This window comes from Thermobia domestica, chromosome 15 (genome assembly GCF_964235325.1).
Source record: "Thermobia domestica chromosome 15, izTheDome1.hap1.1, whole genome shotgun sequence".
Classification (NCBI taxonomy): domain Eukaryota; kingdom Metazoa; phylum Arthropoda; class Insecta; order Zygentoma; family Lepismatidae; genus Thermobia; species Thermobia domestica.
Window position 1 is genome coordinate 108,718,342 of NC_137468.1, and position 19,827 is coordinate 108,738,168.

General features: G+C 36.3%; 1 protein-coding gene across 1 annotated transcript; it reads right to left on the bottom strand.

Annotated features, from left to right (window-relative positions):
- Positions 1 to 10,380: 10,380 nt before the first annotated feature.
- Positions 10,381 to 10,848, bottom strand: LOC145671591 (protein GVQW3-like). Its single transcript, XM_081740780.1, has one exon. It carries the CDS (start codon positions 10,846 to 10,848, stop codon positions 10,381 to 10,383), a length of 468 nt encoding a protein of 155 aa, XP_081596906.1.
- Positions 10,849 to 19,827: the final 8,979 nt, after the last annotated feature.

Here is a 19,827-nt window from a genome sequence, read left to right on the forward strand (position 1 = left end):
TAAAGTATGAAGGACCTGTGTAGAAAATCTCAGACTATGGAGCAAGGGTCGAAGAACAAGTCTTAGTTTTGATATTCTAATGGTGTGGCGAGAGCAGCAAAATCATGTAAATGACTGCTATTTCTGTATGGTAAATGTATCTGGTATGAGCAGGAAATCTAAACATACTATTCAGTATCCTGATCTTTACTCTGCTAGAAGACCTGTTCTTCACAGTAATGAAATTCCTATCCCTACATGCAACACCTTTGCAAGTTCCAGTGATGATGACGATTGCTCTGTCAACACAAATACTGAACGTAGTGACGAGGATTTTGTGGTGTCTGATGAATGCAATTCATGCAAACCCTTCACTCAATCAGAATTAAATGATTTAATTCACGACCTTGCTCTACCAAAAGCATCAGCAGAATTGCTGGGTTCAAGACTGAAAGAAAGGAATATGTTGCACCAGGAACAACTATCGTATATCGGGACAGAGAGAATACAATATTTTCAAAAAGATGAAGAACTTGTGTATTGTTCAGATGTAAAAAGACTAATTGAAGCTATGGGATGTGATTATGATGCGAATGAATGGAGGCTCTTTATTGACTCTTCGAAGAGGAGCTTAAAGTGAGTATTGCTGCATAATGGCAATAAGTTGGCATCCATTCCTGTTGATTACTCCACATATTTGAAGGAAAGCTACCAAACATTGAAAATGCTCCTTGAGAAGATAAATTATGAGAAAGATAGATGGCTTGTGTGGGGGGATTGCTTGTGTGGGCAAGGTAATTTCAATGTTACTGGGCCAACAAGCAGGTTTTACGAAATACCCTTGCTTTATTTGTTTATGGGACAGCCGTGTAAGAAATGAACACTGGATACGAAGATTGTGGCCTGCCAGAGTATACTTTGAAGTGGGAGAGAAAAACATCCAAAACGAACCGCTTATTGACCATAGGAAAGTGTTACTCCCTCTACTACACATAAAGCTGAGATTAATGAAATAGTATGTAAAAGCTTTGAATCAGGATGGTGCTTGCTTCAAATGCATTTGCTCGAAATTTCATGCATTGACACAGGAGAAAGTGAAAGCTGGTATTTTTGACGGCCTCCAGATAAGGTTGCTAATGAAAGATAAAGGGTTCTTACAAACCACGAACCCCACAGAAAGAGATGCATGGGATGCTTTTCTGCCATTGTTACAAACTTTCTTGGAAATTTTAAAGTGGACGACTACGTGGAACTTGTTGACAATTTGTTGGCCACATTTCAGAAGTTGGGAGTAAATATGAGTGTGAAGCTTCACTTCCTACACAGCCGTCTAGGCTATTTTCCTTCCAATCTTGGTGCTCTTAGTGAAGAACAGGGTGAACGATTTCACCAAGATATCAACCGGTACCAGGAAAGGTGGAACGAAAACATGATGGCGGACTATCGATGGTGCTTGCAGCGTGACGTCCTGGAGGCTACTTACTCCAGAAAATGAAAGAAACGGAGATTTTTGCCTAAGTAGGTAAGCACGTTGTGTTATTTAGTTGTGTGCATTTATCAGCTTGAGGTCATAAATGAAATTTAAAAATGTATTGGATTTGCTTAACTTTCTATCAAGTCTAAATTCATTATGACAAATAGGCTTGTAAAACTACTCCATACGTAATATTCTGGAACCATAAACATCATATTGCACATCAAATCGTATATATATATATATATATATATATATATATATATATATATATATATATATATATTGTAGGTGAGTGTCAGTGTCAGTATATTAATATTAAGGCAATAGTACAATATTTAATGTAAGTTTCTTACTAAGATATATGGAACAAATAAGAAATTCTGTCAATGTAAGTATGATCAGATTGTGTAAAATTCTGACGTGATAGGCAAAAACTAACTACACCACTGGAATCAGCGACCTCGATTTATTAAAAAACAAGTCAAATATCTCAGTCAGCAGAAAAAAAGTTGTCATATGTTGACCAGTGTTATCAGATATTTCTTTGTCTTTGGAACTTGTTGATTCTATGTTCATAACATCATTACACTGGTTATCCGCCATCTTAATATTTAATTATAGGTATAAAGACTTTTAAGAATTAAAGTTTATACACTCAAGAAAATACACACTATAGATAAAACTACTTAAACTCTTAACACTAAAAGGAAATGAAACTATTGCCACCATAAATACCAAATCAACATGCACATGGGAATGTGAAAAGATTGTTGAGATCTCACCCGGTTGCAAAGAGCAGGATTCCAGTTAGGCTTATTCAGTCACTGATAGGAATCCTTAGAGTTTTGGGTTTCACAACTTCACTTTTACACCTTTCTCTCTTCTACTGCAGTTTCTGGGTATATAGGTTACTTTCAGATCACTTAATATAGAATATTGCAATATTTAGCATCACTAATGAATAAATATACCCACACATATCCTCTATGTTACTTGATTCTCCTCCATTTGTGTCAACTATACTTCCACCGCGATAAAAGACAAATAACACAACAATCACAAGAAACTCCCTTTGCAAAGATCAAGCCGACTCATATACGCCACATATTTTTCTTTTTCTTTACTTCAGCAGTGTTGCCAGCAATATAAATTAAAATTTTCGGCTGCAACGTAGCACCGCAAGTGACATCACGCGTAACTCAAAAATGGTACGTGCTGGAAAATTTTGTGTAACAAATTTGGATTCAGCGCATCGGAATTAGTAAAGAACACATATTGGCACCGCAGTTACAAAATGACTGTCACATAGTGTAATATTAGAAGTATAACAAGGAAAGAATTATCCTTCTACGTTAATTAGTTTAGAAGTTATGAGGCACAAACTAAGTGCATGTGAGAAATCTAAGATGGCAGACTATTTATTCAAAATGGCGGGAAATCCGCAGCTGGATTTTTTGGGATTTCCTGGATATTAATGAGAAAGAGATCACGAAAAAATTCCACGAGATTCCATCTTTTTATTTTAAATGTCCGCCTCAAACCTCATTTTGACTGCACTATACGTGTTAATTCAACACCGAGAGCCCAACGCTGCGGTTAACACAGGATCTGTGTTATTCTTTGACATAAAGGCGGTGTTGGAGCGATGTTACAGAACTAGGTGAATGAATAAAGGATCAGCAGGACGGTGACCTTTCTACACATACCATGTGTTGTTAGCAACACCCTAGCTTGCATTGTCAACAGAGACCATTAATACTAATATCAGTAACTTCATTAATCATTAGTGGTCGGTCACATCTTTCATTTCCTAAAAAAAATGACGTAACAAAGGTATTGTATCCTATTTCAAAACCTCTTGTATCAGATAGCTATATTGATACTGTAATTTTAAGCGCCCATACACGAATGTGAAGTTGGTCCCCACCCCCCACTTTCAAATTTCGATTCCAAACCGAAGCCAATTGTTTGTTTTTCGTTTGTGATTGATTGTTTTGAAGAAAAATCGTTTGTTTCGAAAAACGTACAGAAATATTAAGCGGCCAACTTCACACTAGACCACCATTTCTAAATTTCAATTCGAAACCGAAGCCAATCGTTTGTTATTGATTGTTTTGAAGAAAAAATCGTTTCTTTCGAAAAAGTTATGGAAATTTTCACTAAAAAATTTGGGGGTGGGCAGTTTCCCGCTGCGCTCTCGAGTATAAAATTTCGACTCGAAACCGAAGCCGATCGTTTGTTTTTCGTTTGTTATTGATAGTTTTGAAAAAAAAATATTTTGCTTCGAAAACGTACGGACATACTCACAAAAGAAAGTTCGGGGGCCAACATCACGCTTCCCTCCACTTTCAAATTTCGACTCAAAACCGACGCCAATCGTTTGTTTTTCGTTTGTTATTGACTGTTTTGAAGAAAAAATCATTTGTTTCGAAAAACGTAGGGACATATTCACTAAATAAAGTTGGTGGGCCAACTTCACACTAGCCCAACACTTTCAAACTTCGACTCGAAACCGACGCCAATCGTTTGTTTTTCGTTTTTTATTGATTGTTTTGAAGAAAAATAATTTGTTTCGAAAAAGTTACGGAGATTTTCAGCAAAGAAAAATTGGAGTTTGCAATTTCCCTATGGGCTCTCCGGTATGAAATATCGACTCGAAACCGAAACCTATCGTTTGCTTTTCGTTTGTTACTGATTGTTTTGAAGAGAAAATCGTTTGTTAAGAAAAACGTACTGACATATTTACTAAATAAAGTTGGGAGGCCAATTTCAAGTTGCCCCCCCCCCCATTTCAAATTTCGTCTCGAAACCGAAGCCAGTCGTTTGTTTTTCTTTTGTTATTGATTGTTTTGAGGAAAAAATCGTTTTTTTTTCGAAAAACGTATGGACATATTCACTATATAAAGTTTGAGAGCCAACTTCACATAGCCCCACCCCCACCCCTACTTTCAAATTTCGACCCAAAACCGAGGCCAATAGTTCGTTTTTCGTTTGTTATTGATGGTTTTGAAGGAAACATCGTTTGTTTGCAAAGACGTATTCTCAAAATAACTTTGATGGGACCAACTTCACACTAGCCCCCCACTTGCAAATTTCAACCCGAAACCGACGCTAATCGTTTGTTTTTCGTTTGTTATTGATTATTTTGAAGAAAAAATAGTTTGTTTCGAGAAACGTACAGAAATATTTAAAAAATCAAGTTCGGGGGGCCAGATTCACACTAGCGCCCCATTTTTAAATTCCGATTCGGAACCAAAGCCAGTCGTTTGTTTTTTCTTTGTTAAGATTGTTTTCAAGAGAAGATCGCTTGTTTCGAAAAACGTACGGACATATTCACAAAATAAAGTTGGGGAGGCCAACTTCACGCTGCCCCCCACTTTCAAATCTCGACTGAAAACCGACGCCAATCGTTCGGTTTTCGTTTGTTATTGACTGTTCGGAGAAAAAATCGTTTGTTTCGAAAAAGGTACGGACATATTCACAAAATAAAATTGGGGGACAATTTCACGCTGCATGAACTTTCAGATTTCGACTCAAAACCGACGCCAATCGTTTGTTTTTCGTTTGTTATTGATTGTTTTGAGGAAAAAATCGTTTGTTTTGAAGAAGTTACAGAGATTGTCACTAAATAAAATTTGGGGTTGGGTAATTTCCCGCTGGGCTATCTAGTATGAAATCTCGACTCGAAACCGAAGCCAATCGTTTGTTTTTCGTTTCTTATTGATTGTTTTGAGGAACAAGTCGTTTGTTTCGTGAAACGTAAAGAAATATTCAAAAGATAAATTTGGAGTTCCAACTTCACACTACCCCACTTTTAAATTTCGATTCGAAACCGAAACCAATCGTTTCCTTTTCATTTTTTGCTGATTGTTTTGAAGAAAAAGAAGTTTGTCTCGAAAATCTTACGGAGATTTTCATTAAATAAAAATTGGGGTTGTGATATTTCCCTCTGGGCTCTCTGGTATGAAATATCGATTCCAAACCGAAGCCAATCGTTTGATTTTCGTTTGTTATTGATTGTTTTGAGGAAAAAATAGTTTGTTTCGAAAAATGTACGGACATTTTCACAAAATAAAGTTGGAAAGGCCAACTTCACGATGCCTCCCTACTTTCAAATTTCGACTCGAAACCGAAGCCAATCGTTTATTTTTCGTTTGTTATTGATTGTTTTCAAGAAAAAATCGTTTCTTTCGAAAAAGTTACGGAGATTTTCAGTAAATAAAAATTGGAGTTTGTAATTTCCCTATGGGCTCTCCGGTATGAAATATCGACTCGAAACCGAAACCTATCGTTTGCTTTTCGTTTGTTATTGATTGTTTTGAAGAGAAAATCGTTTGTTTTGTTTCGTAAAACGTATGAACACATTTACTAAATAAAGTTTGGGGACCAATTTCAAGTTGCCCCCCATTTCAAATTTCGACTCGAAACCCAAGCCAATCGTTTGTTTTTCGTTTGTTATTGATTGTTTTGAGGAAAAAATCGTTTTTTTTTTGTTTTTTGTTTTTTTTTTTTTTTTGCGAAAAACGTATGGACATATTCACTATATAAAGTTTGAGAGCCAACTTCACGTAGCCCTCCCACCCTCACTTTCAAATTTCGACCCAAAACCGAAGCCAATCGTTAGTTTTTCGTTCGTTATTGATGGTTTTGAAGGAAAAATCGTTTGTTTCGAAAGACGTATTCTCAAAATAACTTTGATGGGACCAACTTCACACTAGCCCCCCACTTGCAAATTTCGACCCGAAACCGACGCTAATCGTTTGTTTTTCGTTTGTTATTGATTGTTTTGAGGAAAAAATCGTTTGTTTCGAAAAATGTACGGACATATTCACAAAATAAAGTTGGAAGGGCCAACTTCACGATGCCCCCTACTTTCGAAACCGAAGCCAATAGTTTGTTTTTCGTTTGTTATTGATTGTTTTGAAGAAAAAATCGTTTCTTTCGAAGAAGTTACGGACATTTTCACTAAAACAAATTAGGGTTGAGCATTTCCCACTGAGCTCTCTAGTATGAAATCTCGACTCGAAACCGAAGCCAATCGTTTGCTTTTCGTTTGTTGTTGATTGTTTTGAAGAAAAGATCGTTTGTTACGAAAAACGTACGTATATATTCACTAAATAAATTTGGGGGGGCACTTCAAACTAGCCCCCACTTTCAAATTTCGCTCGAAACCGAAGCCAGTCGTTTGTTTTTCATTTCTTATTGATTGTTTTGAAGAAAAAATGGTTTGTTCTAAAAAGTTACGGAGATTTTCACTAAATAAAATTTGGTGTTGTGCAATTTCCCTCTGGGATCTCCGGTATGAAGTATCGACTCGAAACCGAAGCCAATCATTTGTTTTTCGTTTGTTATTAATTATTTTGAAGAGAAAATCGTTTCTTTCGAAAAACGTATGGACATATTTACTAAATAAAGTTGGGGGCCAATTTCACGTTGCCCTCCCACTTTCAAATTTCGACTCTAAACCGAAGCCAATCGTTTGTTTTTCGTTTGTTATTGATTCTTTTGAAGAAAAAAATAGTTTCTTTCGAAAACGTTACGGAGATTTTCACTAAATAAAATTGGGTTTGTGCATTTCCTGCTGGGCTCCCCAGTATGAAATCTCGACTCGAACCCGAAGAAAGTCGTTTGTTTTTAATTTCTTATTGATTGTTTGGAAGAAAAAGCAGTCTGTTTCTAAAAAGTTACGGAGAGTTTCACTAAATAAAATTTGAGGTTGTGCAATTTCCCTCTGGGATCTCCGGTATGAAATATCGACTCGAAACCGAAGCCAATCGTTTGTTTTTCGTTTCTTATTGATTGTTTTGAAGAGAAAATCGTTTGTTAAGAAAAACGTACGGGCATATTTACTAAATAAAGTTGGGAGGCCAATTTCACGTTTCCCCCCACTTTCAAATTTCGACTCGAAACTGAAGCCAATCATTCATTTTTCGTTTATTATTGATTGTTTTGAAGAAAAAATCGTTTCTTTCGAAAAAGTTACGGAGATTTTCAGTAAATAAAAATTGGAGTTTGTAATTTCCCTATGGGCTCTCCGGTATGAAATATCGACTCGAAACCGAAACCTATCGTTTGCTTTTCGTTTGTTATTGATTGTTTTGAAGAGAAAATCGTTTGTTTTGTTTCGTAAAACGTATGAACACATTTACTAAATAAAGTTTGGGGACCAATTTCAAGTTGCCCCCCATTTCAAATTTCGACTCGAAACCCAAGCCAATCGTTTGTTTTTCGTTTGTTATTGATTGTTTTGAGGAAAAAATCGTTTTTTTTTTTGTTTTTTGTTTTTTTTTTTTTTTGCGAAAAACGTATGGACATATTCACTATATAAAGTTTGAGAGCCAACTTCACGTAGCCCTCCCACCCTCACTTTCAAATTTCGACCCAAAACCGAAGCCAATCGTTCGTTTTTCGTTCGTTATTGATGGTTTTGAAGGAAAAATCGTTTGTTTCGAAAGACGTATTCTCAAAATAACTTTGATGGGACCAACTTCACACTAGCCCCCCACTTGCAAATTTCGACCCGAAACCGACGCTAATCGTTTGTTTTTCGTTTGTTATTGATTGTTTTGAGGAAAAAATCGTTTGTTTCGAAAAATGTACGGACATATTCACAAAATAAAGTTGGAAGGGCCAACTTCACGATGCCCCCTACTTTCAAATTTCGACTCGAAACCGAAGCCAATAGTTTGTTTTTCGTTTGTTATTGATTGTTTTGAAGAAAAAATCGTTTCTTTCGAAGAAGTTACGGACATTTTCACTAAAACAAATTAGGGTTGGGCATTTCCCACTGAGCTCTCTAGTATGAAATCTCGACTCGAAACCGAAGCCAATCGTTTGCTTTTCGTTTGTTGTTGATTGTTTTGAAGAAAAGATCGTTTGTTTCGAAAAACGTACGTATATATTCACTAAATAAATTTGGGGGGGCACTTCAAACTAGCCCCCACTTTCAAATTTCGCTCGAAACCGAAGCCAGTCGTTTGTTTTTCATTTCTTATTGATTGTTTTGAAGAAAAAATGGTTTGTTCTAAAAAGTTACGGAGATTTTCACTAAATAAAATTTGGTGTTGTGCAATTTCCCTCTGGGATCTCCGGTATGAAGTATCGACTCGAAACCGAAGCCAATCATTTGTTTTTCGTTTGTTATTAATTATTTTGAAGAGAAAATCGTTTCTTTCGAAAAACGTATGGACATATTTACTAAATAAAGTTGGGGGCCAATTTCACGTTGCCCTCCCACTTTCAAATTTCTTCTCTAAACCGAAGCCAATCGTTTGTTTCTCGTTTGTTATTGATTATTTTGATGAAAAATCGTTTGTTTCGAAAAAGGGACGGACATATTCACAAAATGAAGTTGGGGGCCAACTTCACGATGCCCCCCTACTTTCAAATTTCGACTCGAAACCGACGCCAATCGTTTGTTTTTCGTTTGTTATTGATTCTTTTGAAGAAAAAAATAGTTTCTTTCGAAAACGTTACGGAGATTTTCACTAAATAAAATTGGGTTTGTGCATTTCCTGCTGGGCTCCCTAGTATGAAATCTCGACTCGAACCCGAAACCAGTCGTTTGTTTTTCATTTCTTATTGATTGTTTGGAAGAAAAAGCAGTCTGTTTCTAAAAAGTTACGGAGAGTTTCACTAAATAAAATTTGAGGTTGTGCAATTTCCCTCTGGGATCTCCGGTATGAAATATCGACTCGAAACCGAAGCCAATCGTTTGTTTTTCGTTTCTTATTGATTGTTTTGAAGAGAAAATCGTTTGTTAAGAAAAACGTACGGGCATATTTACTAAATAAAGTTGGGAGGCCAATTTCACGTTTCCCCCCACTTTCAAATTTCGACTCGAAACTGAAGCCAATCATTTATTTTTCGTTTGTTATTGATGGTTTTGAAGGAAAAATCGTTTGTTTCGAAAGACGTACGGACATATTCAAAAAATAAATTTGATGCGGACAGCTTCACACTAGCCTCCCACTTTCAAGTTTCGACTCGAAATCGTCGCCAATCGTTCGTTTTTCGTTTGTTATTGATTGTTTTGAAGAACTCTTTTTTTTTTCGGAAAACGTACGGACATATTCACAGAATATAGTTGGAGGGCCAATTCATGGGGGTTTACCCATAAGAAGTCCCTCCGTCAAAAATTTTGCCGTACCTTTTGGTTACATATTAAGGTAACCAAGGAAGTTCTGTCGTTTTTTCTGTGGAGATCTGTGTCCAATTTACCCTCACAACGTGAGTTGAATGAGAATGGAGAAAATGCGAAATTCAGTAGATGGTGTGGGTACAAGGGGAGGCTGGAAAGTTAATGAACTCATCAAAAAGAAATTTATGTGGAAGATCCATTTTAATACACTATTCAACGTATTCCCCCCGAAGCTCAATACACTTTTCACAACGATTTTGCAACATTTCTAACCCTTGCAAATTTAAGGTTGATTGCCCTTGCATTTCTAACCCTCCACCTCCGCAATGAGTGCCTCTTTTTTTGGAAAATGTTCGCCTTTGATATGCTTTTTGAGATGTGGGAAGTTGTGGTAGTCGGAGGGAGCCAGATCAGGTGAGTAGAGTGGGTGAGGTACACAGATAAAGCCCAGATCCACCAGTAATCGCATGGTTTGATGAGCCTTGTGGGAGGTGCATTGTTTTGGAGAAACTGAACACCACTGCTCACTTTCCTCCGGCGATTTTTCTTTAGTGCCTCCTTCAGGTCAATCAAATATTTGGAATAAACCCTAGCATTCATGGTTTCACCCTTTTTAAAATACTTGATAAGGATGACACCGTCCTTATACCGAAACACCGATGTAAGCACCTTCCCAGCTGATCTTTGGCTTCGGAACTTGGGTCGAGGAGATCCATGTGGCACCACTAAATGGATTGCTGTTTAGTCTCTCTATCATAATAGTGCAGCCATGTTTCATTTTCTGTTACCAGACTGTGCAAGAACTCACTAGGGTATTGATCTTTTGAAAAATTTCCTGCGGCATCTGCACCTGTGTTCTCTTCTGGTCAGCATTCAAACATTTTGGGATCCATTTGGCACTGACCGTCCGCATGCCCAAATATTCTGCTATTATGACACCCACACGCTCACGCGATATTCCCACACACGCAGTAATGTTTTTGATTGATATATGCCTATCCTCCATAATCATGTCATGCATTTTGTCTATGTTTTCCGTGGTCACTGCATTTGAAGGCCTGCTTGAGCGAGGTTCATCTGCAGTCTTAAAACGCCTCACCCACTTCGCTACTGTTGTATATCCAGGAGCATGTTCCCCCAAAGTATACTGCAAAGTTTTGTGAATTTCCATAGAGGATTTGTCTTGCAGCACAAAAACCTTGATAACACTGCGAAGCTCATTCATCTCGAATATCCTTAGATCCTCAGCCATATCTTCTTACAGAACCTGTAACAAAGGAAGCCTAAGAACGATAAAATGATCATATACGTAATGAGAGGTTCACAATATGACCTTTCTAATGACTATAATGATATGTTTCAATTTTTATTTCTTCTTGGTGATTTAATGAGTTTTCCAGCCCCCCTCGTATATCCAACATACTACCTGGTTGTGGAAGTTTAGTTACACCGTGAACTTCCGTAAGGACGGAATGAACGTGGGACCTCCATAGAGCTTCAGAAGGGCGTGTATGCTGTACAAGGTCAAACTGGGCGGAGCGGAAAATATGCCAGGCCTCTGGAGAAGGTATCGTGACTATAAGGACAGTGCAGCGGTAATTTAACAACTGTAAGGACGGTGACGAAACACTCGAAGACGCACCATCTGCCGGAAGACCAACACGTGTACGAAACGAAGATCTTCAGGCAGCAACTAAAGCGAACACTGGCTAGACATGTGAGAAACACTATTGCATCCGCCATACTCCGCGGATATTGCACCGTCTGAATATTACCTGTTCCATTCCTTGTACAGTCAGTTTAGAGAACGCTAGTTCAAATCCCAAGTAGAGGTGCAACATGCACTTGATATTTTCTTCGCTCACGGCCCACCAAGTTCTAGGGCGATGGAATCCATGGTCTTCAAGAACGTTGTCGATGGTGATGGAAACTATTTTTGATCTTCCAGGCACGTCTTAGGTGACATATCGATATTCGAAGGTGGAGGGTGAAAGAGCGACAGAACTGTCTTGGTTACCCTTATATATATATATATATATATATATATATATATATATATATATATATATATATATATATATATATATATATATATATATATATATATATATATATATATACAACACTTGAAATTATATGAACTCAGTAGCTTGAAGCCTTTGATGAACTTCCGCGTACGCTATTGATTGCGTTCCTCTTCTCGAAGTACACATTGAGAAAAAAGAAACGTATGTGGCGTACGTAAAGATCGTAGGTTACATGTGTAAATCCTGTAGTTTAGGACTCAAGGTACAGCAAACATTATTTTATACATACTTTCCGTATACGTGTTCCGAATAAACGTAATTTCCGTACGAAGGAAAAAACTGTGTATTCGCTGTAAGGATCTCATATACAGATGGACGTTTGTAACATATAGTATATTTGACGTATCTAACGTACAAGCGTGAAAAGTATGTAGCATATGCATAACGTACGGTATGCTCCGTACAGATTATTCTAGTAATCATGAGGATATTTGTACAATATACCGCTGTCTGGATAACGGATTTATCTCTGTGTAGGCAAGCGTGAAGGTAACTACCAACATTATTATCAACATATCTTTAATAATTTTCGATTTTTGTTAAAAACAATCAACAACGAACAAAAAAAAATAAATGAATGAATCTAGTTATGAATCGAAATTTGAAATTTGAAAGACCAGTGTGAAGTTCCTTCACCCAATTTTATTTTGTAAATGACTTATTATTTTTGGAAACAAACTATTTTCTCTTAAAATCAGTCTATAAGAAACGAAAAACAAATAATTAACTTGAGATTTGAATAGAAAATTAAAAGCAGAAGAAGCAATGAAAAGTTGGAAAGCAATGAAATATATCCCCGTAATCTCTCTTTTTGTTTTCCCAAACAAGTGATTCCTCTTTCTTGAAAACAGTCAACAATAGAGAAACAAATCCGTTCCATTAACATTATTTCGTAAATATATCCCCGTTTTTCGAAACAAATTAATTTTCTTCGAAATAATCAAACCTTTACCCATATCAAATGATCCCATTTGGTCTTGAATCGAAATTTGTAAGTAAACCAAGCAGAGTGAATTTGTCGACATCCGAAATTTGTTTTGTAAATCCCTCTTTGAATTCTTTGCAACCAACGATTTTCTCTTCAAAACAATCAACAACAAACGCATATCAACCAATTGATTTTGGTTTATAATCGAAATTTGTGACTGGAGGGATCAGGGTAAATTTACACATATCAGAATGTTGTTTCGTAAACATTTCTTTATGATTTTCAAAACAAAGCCTTTTTACTCCAAAACGATCAATAACAAACAAAAAACAAACGATTGGCGTAGGATTCGAATCGAAATTTCAAAGCGGGGGGAAGCGTAAAGTTGGCCCTCCAACTTTATTTTGTGAATATGTCCGTACGTTTTTCGAAACAAACTTTTTTTTCTTGAAAACTATCAATAACAAACGATTTGCTTCTGTTTCGAATCGAAATTTAAAAGTAGGGGCTAGTGTGAAATTGCCCCAACTTTATTTTTTGAATATTTCTTTACGTTTCTCGAAACAAACGATTTTTCCTTCAAAACAATCAATCACAAACGATTGGCTTCGGTTTCGAGACGAAATTTCATACTAGAGAGGCCAGCGTGATATTGCCCTATCCCAAATTTTATTTAGTGAAAATCTCCGTAACTTTTTCCAAAACAAATGACTTTTTCATCAAAACAATCAATAACAAACGAAAAACAAACGATTGGTTTCGGTTTCGAACCGAAATTTAAAAGTGAGGGCTAGTTTGAAGTTGCCCCAACTTTATTTTTTAATATTTCTGTGCGTTTTTCGAAACAAACGATTTTTTCTTCAAAACAATCAATAACAAACGAAAAACAAACAATTGGCTTCGTTTTCGAGTCGAAATTTGAAAGTAGGGGGTCAGCGTGAAGTTGCCCCCTCCCTTCTCAACTTTATTTTGTGAATATGTCATTACCTTTTTCGAAACAAACGATTTCTTCCTCAAAACAATCAATAACAAACGAAAAACAAACGATTGGCTTCGGTTTCGAGTCGAAATTTCATACTAGAGAGCCCAGCGTGATATTGCCCTATCCCAAATTTTATTTAGTGAAAATCTCCGCAACTTTTTCCAAAACAAATGACTTTTTCATCAAAACAATCAATAACAAACGAAAAACAAACGATTGGTTTCGGTTTCGAACCGAAATTTAAAAGTGAGGGCTAGTTTGAAGTTGCCCCAACTTTATTTTTTTAATATTTCTGTGCGTTTTTCGAAACAAACGATTTTTTCTTCAAAACAATCAATAACAAACGAAAAACAAACAATTGGCTTCGTTTTCGAGTCGAAATTTGAAAGTAGGGGGTCAGCGTGAAGTTGCCCCCTCCCTTCTCAACTTTATTTTGTGAATATGTCAATACCTTTTTCGAAACAAACGATTTCTTCCTCAAAACAATCAATAACAAACGAAAAACAAACAATTGGCTTCGTTTTCGAGTCGAAATTTGAAAGTAGGGGGTCAGCGTGAAGTTGCCCCCTCCCTTCTCAACTTTATTTTGTGAATATGTCATTACCTTTTTCGAAACAAACGATTTCTTCCTCAAAACAATCAATAACAAACGAAAAACAAACGATTGGCTTCGGTTTCGAGTCGAAATGTCATACTAGAGAGCCTAGCGTGATATTGCCCATTCCCTAATTTTATTTAGTGAAAATCTCCGTAACTTTTTTGAAAGAAACGATTTTTTCTTCAAAACTATCAATAACAAACGATTGGCTTCGGTTTCTAATAGAAATTTAAAAGTGGGGGCAGCGTGAAGTTGCCCCTCCCGCCAACTTTCTTTTGTGAATATGTCCGTACATTTTTCGAAACAAACGATTTTTCCTTCAAAATAATCAATAACGAACGAAAAACAAACGATTGGCTTCGGTTTTGAGTCGAAATTTGAAAGTGGGGGGCAGCATGAATTTGGCACCCCCAACTTTATTTTGTGAATATGTCCCAAACAAACGATTTTTTCCTCAAAACATTCAATAACAAACGAAGAACAAACGATTGACTTCGGTTTCGAGTCGATATTTCATACTAGAGAGCCCAGCGGGAAATTGCCCAACCCCAAATTTTATTTAGTGAAAATCTCCGTAACTTCTTCAAAGCAAACGATTTTTTCTTCAAACAATCAATAACAAGCGAAAAACAAATGATTGGCTTCGGTTCAGTAGTGTCATTTCAGATTTTGCTTTGGGGGGGGGGGGCAAGACCCCTTGACATAAGTAAAATTTCGCGTTTTTCACTGACTTACTACTACTACATTGATAAATTCTATATACATCTCAAACTCAGGGGGGAAATACCCCTCCCTGCCCCCCTAAATGACGCCCCTGCTTCGGTTTCGAGTCGAAATTTCATACTAGAGAGCCCAGCGGAAAATTGTCTACTTCCAAATTTTATTTAGTGAAAATCTCTGTAACTTTTTCGAAAGAAACGATTTTTTTTTTCAAAACAATCAATAACAAAAGAAAAACAAACGATTGGCGTCGGTTTTGAGTCGAAATTTGAAAGTGGGGGGCAGCGTGAAGTGGGCCTCCCCAACTTTCTTTTGTGAATATGTCCGTACCTTTTTCGAATCAAACTATTTTTTCTTCAAAACAATCAATAACAAAAGAAAAACTAATGATTGGCTTCGGTTTCGAGTCCATATTTCATACTAGAAAGCCCAGCGGGAAATTGCCCACCCCCAAATTTTATTTAGTGAAAATCTCCGTAACTTTTTCGAAACAAACTATTTTTTCTTCAAAATAATCAATAACGAGCGAAAAACAAACTATTGGCGTTGGTTTCGAGTCGAAATTTGAAAGTGGGGGGGACAACTTTACATTCGTCGTACACACGGCCTTCAGTCTATATCAGAAACATCTGGTAACTAACAGTGAGACTTTGTATTAGTTTTAAGTTTTGTTATGAGGAAAGCTCGACACAATGTATTTGACATTTATACCAATAATGAAGAATGTGTTATAGCCTATTTACTGTAATCGCTTATAAAAAAATAGTGTTGTAGGCGTATGAATTATCTGACATCATTTATATGGATTGCAGCATATTTCTCTTCGTCGCCGACTATGTTTTGTTCCTCTTAACCACTTATAAATTATTTATTTCACACTTTATTATCCTCCATAAGGAGGATGTCCGTTAAAAATATTTTTTAATCAAAGTAGTGTTTGGCAACCGATGGTAGCTAGTAAATCTACTGCGCATCATGTCAGGTGGTTGATTTAACGATTACCATTGTAACACTTCACTCCAAAATGCAAGGGAATTGAAGTAACAACAAGCTTGTATCAAAATTTAACACAATTCGGGTAACACCGAATCATTGTATTGAATTGGCAGAACCATTTTATACTGTATAACCACAATAGAAAGAAAAAATATTTCCCATTACTGTAATTTCTTTCACCAATAACTTCAAAATAATTTTAACCATTTGAATATGGTTTACGGTAATATGAAGTAAATTGTATTCCTTATATTTCAAAAATATCATTATTCAGTTTGGTCAATTTATTCTGAAGTTATTGCTATAAGAAAATTGAGCAATGGGCAAGCACTTTTGCTTTCGGTTGCAGAGATCAGTTTTAAATTCATTCTTGATATCTAATTCGCTAAATACTCACTATGTAAAAACCTTTTAGGCCTAGGTCTTATCCTGATTATTCATACTAAGGACTTTTTCAGCAAATGTCGACCAAAATGGGATATTGTTATTTTTACCGTAAGTATCGAAGTATTATGTATGAAATGTCCCAACAATTTCTTAGCTTAATAATAGGAAAGAGAATCAATGTTAATAAGCACTTCTGCCTTTTTTCATGCAGAATTTGTTTATATGCATGCAAATTCAGAAACTTACTGTATTAAAACCGTTTCAGTTATGATCACTTCTTTTTTTCTTTTTATTTCAGATGATAGAGGATTTTCATTTTCATCTAAAATGAACAACGAATCCATTTCCTGTTGTTAGAAGATATACTAGAGCCCTGAAATCTATCGACAACTTTCAGCGAAAGTGTAGGAAAAGTATTTTACCACGGCGTAGTATGTATGGATGAACCGAACAAATATGCACGAAGAAGGATCTGTATACCAAACTTCACCCTGTTCACATGACAGTATTGAACGAGTGCGCTCCAATATCGTCAGCAACCGAGAAATGACCATTCACTGATGAAGGGTCAAAGCATTAAATAGAAACAACCTTCTTCACCAGTGAAAAATAAATTCATAAGAACCGTTAACTTCAAAATTATGTTGACAGTTTTCTGAGACGAAATGGATCAATATTAGAAATTTATACAAGGCAAGTAACAGTGAGATTTTGTATAACAATCTGAAGCCTGTAACTCCCAAGGTCTATTTTTCAGGGGTGTGTTGTGTTGCATGAAACTTATGTCCTTATACTGAATTTCTCACTATTAATGCGCTTCAACAGTGTTTAGAGACACTGAATCATATTGCACGTAGTCCGGATCTAGCAAAGGCAAATTTTCATTTGTTTGGTCCACGTATGTATTAAGAAGACTCCGATTCACGTCAGCTTTACAGTTGCGGATGCGGTGCATGCATGACTGCAACATCAAGAAAAATCATTTTATTATGAAGATATACTAAAGCTTACAGAACGCTGAAACAAACATTGTAAGACAAGGAGGTCATACTGAAAACTAAAGTAAGTGTGTTCTCTTCCTTAGTTCTTATAAAAGATAAATATAGACCGAAAATTATTGACTCGCCCTCGTATTTATCAAAGCATTGTGTCGTTTAAAAAAAGAAAAATGTATATCTGAATTGACAGAATACCAGTTCTAAGTTGCTTCACAAGCAGCTATCAAAAGTTTACATCTCATTGACCTTATTATAGCCTTTTCTCTGCCAGGTGCACCATGTATGTTTATATTTCTGTTATCTATTGTACTGAATAGTAGAAACATGCTCTTGAATTTTACCTCCTACTTCGTTGTAGAAATCTTCGAGAACGATATGAAACTTACTCTATAAGATAGAAAAACAGTATAAAAATATATATAAGAAATTCGTTGATATATTTTTTCATATTCTCGCCATATTTTACGTCGTCAGGATACAGATATATATATACTAGGTATTTTATACTCAGAAACAATTATAGGCCTATTTGGTGGAGGTGAAGTGAAGAAATTGAACTACAAACAGAAAACAAATGAAACTTTAAATTATTTGCAAATAGAGACTATAATATTTATAGAAACATTTCTTTTAAATTATCTAAAGTTTACAAGTAATATGAAGTACAGTAAAGCCTGTCCCAGAAAAAAATATCCACTAAGAGGTGGGCTTAGGGAACAGAAGTGTATTTGCAATGGTTGGTGGCAAAGTACTGACGGTGTAACAAAATCGCTGGTTATGTTGCTTGTAGGTAAAATGGCATCACAACATGAAGAAAAGCGAACATTAATTACTTCCAAGTACACGGAGAGTCCGGTCATATCACAAAGAAAGTTATCCCAAGAAGATTTCGAAAACTACAATTCAAAAAATTGTGCTTATTGTATTTAAACCGAAAATCTGGATCAGGAATAAAATGGGAGTCGTGTTTTGGGAACGAGGGGGGGGGGAGATGAGCAGAAAGTGAAACTGTTATTACAACGAAATGAAAGGTGTGTCCGAGTATACATATTTCCAAATCAAATGTGCGAAGAATGAAGAAAGGGTATAGTTAAATAGTTATAAAGTCCAAAATGTACCGGATTGCTCCCAACTGAAAGAGATCTTTTACAAATCGCGCGCTTGAAAGCTTTATGGGTAATATCTGACGAAATTTAAGTGTTATATGATGGCTGATGAAAATGTTTGTAAAGGTGATTTTAAACAATTAACTGGCCACGAACACTATTTTTGCTAAGCACTAGGGGACATGCCTGCAAAATTTAAGATCCGCTGTATTACCAAATTCCCAACGAAATACTTAATATAACATGTCACATGTACCTGTTAACTTAAATTTGGCTGTTTGTGGCAACTGGCAGTGTCCATAATACCGTTTATATTGAAGAGTGTTTACGGAAACGATTACTGTCCTTCACTTGGTCCCACAATATCCTTTTGACCTGATTTGGCTAACTGCCACTATAGCAAAGCAGCATTAGTTATATGAGGTGAATAAAATAAATGTTGCACGTGGAGTGCAAATCCACCAAACTATCCTGAGTTAGGCCAATCGAACGGTTTGCGGTCAAGTGAAGCAGACGCTGAAGCAAAGAAAGAATCTTCCGAACTGTCCGAGTGAATATGTTTGTGCCTCTTAATCTCATGAACCGCTCGAGCGATCTCGATCAAATTTTCAATGTAGATGCGGTTCTGGACTCGGAGTGTTTTGTCTATTTACTTTGACGATACAACTTAGGGGAGGGGGAGGAAGGGGACATAAAAGAAAATAAATAAAACTTAACTCTTGAACCACCCGGACGATCTCGATCAAATTTTCAATGTAGAAATGGTGCGGGACTGGGGTGATTTTTACCATTTCACTTTAACGGAACAACGTAGGGAAGAGGATGGAGGGGGAGATATACAAAAATCAATAAATATAAAAAAATGACTATGTTCGTGAATTAATTACTTTTGAACCACCCGATCGATCTCAATCAAATTTTCATTATATATGAAGTTCACACCTGGGAAGTTTTTTTTTTTTTTTATCATTTCATTTTGACAGTAGATCTTTGGGGAGGGGAGGGGAGGGGAGGAGGAGAAATATGAAAATAAATAAAACTTAATAACTCTTGAACAACTCAACTGATCTCGATCAAACTTTCAACATAGAGAAGGTTCGGGCCTGGGATGTTTTCTTCATTTCACTTTTACAGTGCAACGAAGGAGAGGGGGAGGGGGAGATATAGGTAAAAAAAAAGTAAAAAATACGAGTGACTGTCTTTCTGACTTCATCACGCTTAAATCACCCGACCGATCTTTAAAAAACTTTCAACATGGACTTGAGGTGGTTTTTATCATAGAGGAGGGGAAGGGGAGGGGAGAAATCTATAAAAACAAATGAAACTTAATAACTCTTGAGCCACCACACCTATCTTGATCAAATTTTCAACATAGATAAGGTTCACGCCTGGGATGTTTTCGTTATTTCACTTTTACGGTAGGACCTAG

Bases quoted from the DNA above. Each gene is read 5' to 3' on its own strand.
- LOC145671591 (XM_081740780.1), bottom strand. From the start codon at position 10,848: ATGGCTGAGGATCTAAGGATATTCGAGATGAATGAGCTTCGCAGTGTT.